At 38.8% G+C, this 4,873-nt stretch overlaps 1 protein-coding gene across 1 annotated transcript; it reads right to left on the minus strand.

Moving 5' to 3' along the window:
• Nucleotides 1-3,545: 3,545 nt before the first annotated feature.
• LOC118751624 lies at nucleotides 3,546-4,820 on the minus strand. The gene has a single exon (XM_036486445.1). The coding sequence runs from the start codon at nucleotides 4,818-4,820 to the stop codon at nucleotides 3,546-3,548; it is 1,275 nt and encodes a 424-aa protein (XP_036342338.1).
• Nucleotides 4,821-4,873: the final 53 nt, after the last annotated feature.

The raw sequence follows: 4,873 nt of genomic DNA on the forward strand, positions 1-4,873 counted from the left end.
ATAAAAATACAAAAATTTATTGGTATTTAAGTTTTATTTAAACTTTTGAATAGTTTTAAAGCATTTTGTAAATATCGCACGATTCCTAGTTAATTTATAAAGATAAGAGATAAGAATTAAATACCTCAAATTCTTAAAACTGAACGACTCACATTTCGAATGTAATTTTCATAGAAATTTGCAGAGCTCCATCGCAGTTTCGAGACTTTTGAGCTTTTCGGACTTAACTTATTTTTTTTTGGTTTTTTTCATTCTGCGCAACAAAACCGCCATAGTTAAATATCATACCAAAATGTCGATCTTGCAGGAAATATGTGTGTGGAAAGAATTTCTGTTGACTTTATGGAGGCCTAGTAAAAGAATTACCTTATGGACTAGTAAATATTCTTAAGTCACTCCAGCAGAGTAAAAATATTTGAAGTTTTATCGTAGACGCTAAGATGAAAGCGTAATCCGGAAATGAGCGCCACTCTTTATGGTTTGGCCAGCAGTTTTCTCACTAATCACTTCATTTCAAGGTCATAGATGTTCAGAGAGCTCTACCTCAGTGCGCGTGTGAGAACTTTAAAGAGTGTTGCCCGCGGGCACTATTTTGAGCTTCAAATGTATGGACAATTTTAATACTTATGCATTTCAAAAAACACAGACATGTTTATCGATTTTTTTTATCAATATCGATATCACTTTTTTTAATCGATATTCCCATATATGTTGGTATCTACATATACCGTTTCGTTTTAGTCTCTTTTATCGATTTTTTATCAATATCGTTGTCGCTATTGTTATCGATATCGCACTATGCATATCCACGTTGCTGTCGATATTTCCTCCGTTATTAACGTCTTAGCACTTATTGACCTTGTCTATAACCTTATCTTGACTGATGTTATTATCGTTATCGATACAATTTTCGAGATAGTCTCAATGAAAATGTAAATAATTTTATCTCATTTTAATTTCTTAAAAATGCGCATTACTTTATCGATGACTTTTCAATATCATTATCACTATTGTTATCGATATATTCGTATGTATGTTGGCATCGATATTTTTATTCTCTTAAACATGTGCATTCGTTAATCAGTGTCATTATTGTTATCGATGTCATCAAATTTAATTTTTTCGATATTTCCCCCAATTTTATGGTTATCGATATCTTCCTCTTTGTCAATGTTGTTATCGTTATCGATAGATCTAACGATAAGAGCTTCGATTTATCCCAAAACAAAAGTCGAATCAGGCCCTTCAGAGGCGTTAGTGCCGCCCGCATATCAACAGATTTTCGCTTTCATTTCTGCCTTCATTGCAATTTGGTTTCTATTTTTCATATTTCTATATAGTCTTTTACAAATATAGTATATACAGTATAATACAAAAAATTATTAGCACACATTATTTATTGTATTTAAGTCGGCTAATAATAATAATAAACTAAAATAAATATTTAAGAAACTCTAGGCAGCCATTATCATAAGTTGTTACGAAATCAAAATTCATTTAATACTTAAAAATTATAAATAATTATTTTTAGAAAGCAAGCTAACATTTTCGTATTTTATAAGTAGCCGTTAAATGTATAATTGAATTGATTGTTTGATTAAAAATATAGTAAGACTGAAGAAACAATCACTGCAATGAATCTTTAAATGTAAACGATTTCGTAAAATGCATACAAGAAAAAATACAAAAATAAAAAACCAATAAAAACAAATAAACATAAAATTTATTTTTATTTTTATTTTTTCGGACCATCGTCACAGCTGACGTAAGTTTTACACTTTTCCGCCTTTCTGCGATTGCAAAATGCTCCGCTTCTCTCAATTGTTTGGCATCAATTTCACTGTTGCACACAAACGTTTATTTACTTAAAACTAAATGAAGTGGATTTGTATAGAAATTGGCAAAATAACTCACTCACACCTCATCAATGTCTGCTTGTTGTTGCATGCCACAATAGCGTGCGCTTCAATGTACGTTTGTGTGTTTATTTCTAGCAATCTAATGGAATGTCAAAATTGATTGGCCCATTTGCGCCCACTTGCAATGCGCGTGGATTGAGAGATGATCTTTTGGTGCGCCAGCGTAGGACCATACACACACACACACACACACACACACACACACACAAAGCGTTCGAGCGCTTACTTTTAGGTGTTTGGCCGAACTTCTCCTTCGATTTTTGGTATGCGACTTGTTGTTGTGATACAAATGGAGGAAGGCAGACGGCAGATGAGCTTTTATAAGGTTTGCATGACCGCATTTTAAAAAGCTATCTTGGATATTAATCCAAGTGGGAATCGAACTTGGGCTCCACGAGATATAGTATCTGTAACCGTTCCGTCACCGTGATCGCCGCGCGAAACATGCGACTAGTCCGGAATCTATTGCAAAGGAAAATGCAACTGAAAGCACTCTTGATCCGTTTATGGGGTATGAAGTGTTCCCATTTCGTTCGAGCATGCCCAACACTGGGAGTCGAACCATTAAAGGCAAACATAAAAGTTAAGTCGATGTCTAACTAATTTCCAATTTTCCCCTAATGAATTGCAAGAGGACTTAAGAATAGCCCAAATGCATCCCATGGAGACTAATTTGCGTCTACAATATGCAGACGATCTGTGGTTCACTTCAGAGTGGATTTCAAATAAATTCACTTGGAATCCGATATTCGCTGTTCTGTGATAACTTGCTGCGTGTCGATTGAAATTTTTTCGGAAAATTATTCCGAATGTATTCTAGAAGGCTGGACACGGTTCAACAGGTAATGGAATGTGAAGTTGCTTGCCTTGGCCCGTAGCGCTTGCTGATATGTCCGTTGCTGCCTGGCAGTGGTGGTTAACAATTCGACAGAGTCGATAAATTGGAGGCCGTAGAGACAGAGAGTGCCATTTGGCGTGAGCAATATAGACCACATAACTTTTGGTTAACTCCTTTAGGTGGCCTCCTTCTTTGCAAGAGTAGCGTCTAATTGAAGTGAAGTTCGGATGGGATCATCTCTGGCATACGCAGGAATCATAGTTGCAAGGCGTTGCGCCAGGGATTAAACAAATTTTTAGGACTCGCCGATGTTGACAGAATTTATCGCCGGAACAACAAGCTGATTTATTACGGGTAAGTAAAATAGGATAGGAATGTTATCTAGTCTTCTACGAAGTTTTTTTGATGGCCTGGCATCAAAGTCAAAGCCCAGAAATTGCTTGGATTTTCTGAATATATCTCGACAACAGCAATATCTACGAGCTAGCGAGACGGACCACTCTCGTCCATGAAATAATTTGGTACCTAGCGCTGCTTTGTTAAATATCTAAAACCCGGGAAAAGATTAAATTTTTTGTGATCTTTATTTACATAAATCGTTTTCGCGGAATAGAAACTCAATACTTTAAGTGTAACTAAATATGTACATATGCATGTATATATTCGACACGGTTTCAAAATTGAAATTCAACGGAAAATGTGCATGAAAAAGAAAGGCATACATATGTATGTATATTAGAAAGTAAATTTTGAATTTTTTTTGACGCCATCCCAGCTCTTCCTTGGCCTTAACCCGCCGAAGTTTCTGCGCCACTTGAAAAATCAAAATCGCTTTCATTGCCTACAGCGCCTGCAGCTGGCAACTTAGCAGCACTCGAGCTGTCATCCGTTTCGCTGCTATCCACAAAATTTACGCGTTTCTTCTTCTTTTGCGCCTCATTCTGTGCGGCAAGCTTATCCGCTGTCGAAAGAATCGATGTAGGTTTCAAGACTTTAGGCTCGCTGGTCGTTGGAGGTGCAACTGGTTCAGTTACTACTGGTTCAGGCGTCGGCTCTAATTGCAGTTCTGGCGGCGGCACATTCGCTACTTCGGCGGTAGTTAGGGTAGCACTAGCGCTGCCATCATCCGCTGCAGTTGGTGCCGCAGCGGCGTAGGCATTGTCTTCATACGCATAACTAACTTCCTGACCCTGGCCACCCTGATATTCCTGCGATGCGTAAACGCCTTCAGCAGTACTTCCTTCGGGCGCCACATATTGCGGATCGACGACATATTGACCAGTGGCTTCATCATATATGTAGCCCGGATATGCGTTGGGATCATAGTTGCCATACTGCGTTGCATCATAATTTTCATAATCTTGTTGCGTGTACTCCTGTTGTTGTTGCTGCTGCTCTTGAAGCTGTTGGTTAGCGTCGCCGCGCGCGGCATTCAAATCGGCTGTTTGGTTTGTTGGATACTCAGCGTAAGCATTTGTTGCTTCTGCACCATCGTAAGCCCGTTCTGCTGCCGCCGCTTGCTGGTAGTATTCAGAGTTTGCTGTGTCGTATGTGGCTTGATTTTGGGGTTCATTTTGATAACTTTCAGCGGCTGCTTTTACTTCGGCAGCCTCTGTGCCGTCAATTGATGTACTATAATTGGCATATCCCATATTATCTGCATTTGCTGGAAGGTTTTGAGTTTCTATTGCATCTTTGGTAGTGGTGTTTTCATGCTGATTTCCACTGATTTCGTCAGAATTGGCCGGTTCTTGCTGGCCAAGTAGTTCGGTGAAGAAACCGTGCGCGGCAGTTCGCACAGTCGGCGGTGTAGAGTCGTCCAATTGTGGGTTTACCAACTCGCCGTAAATAGCATTTTCTATGTTATCAATGGAGACAGGCTTTTGCTCAGCCGATGTGCTAGACGTTGATGGCTTCGGTGTATATTCCACTGAGCCCGAGTGTGATTGCCATGAATTATTATCTGAAACTTCGACAACTGGTGGCTGCTGCTCTCTGGCGTTGGTTTCTTTAATAATCTCGGAGAAGGGTTTATATTCCTGCAAAGGAATCTCGTCCTCCATGTCATTGTTTTCATCTGCAATACTATACTTTTTCTCAATTTCCGCAAACTTTC

Source organism: Rhagoletis pomonella, unplaced genomic scaffold, assembly GCF_013731165.1.
Source record: "Rhagoletis pomonella isolate Grant_MI unplaced genomic scaffold, Rhpom_1.0 Rhpom_scaffold_00001, whole genome shotgun sequence".
NCBI classification, from domain to species: Eukaryota; Metazoa; Arthropoda; class Insecta; order Diptera; family Tephritidae; genus Rhagoletis; species Rhagoletis pomonella.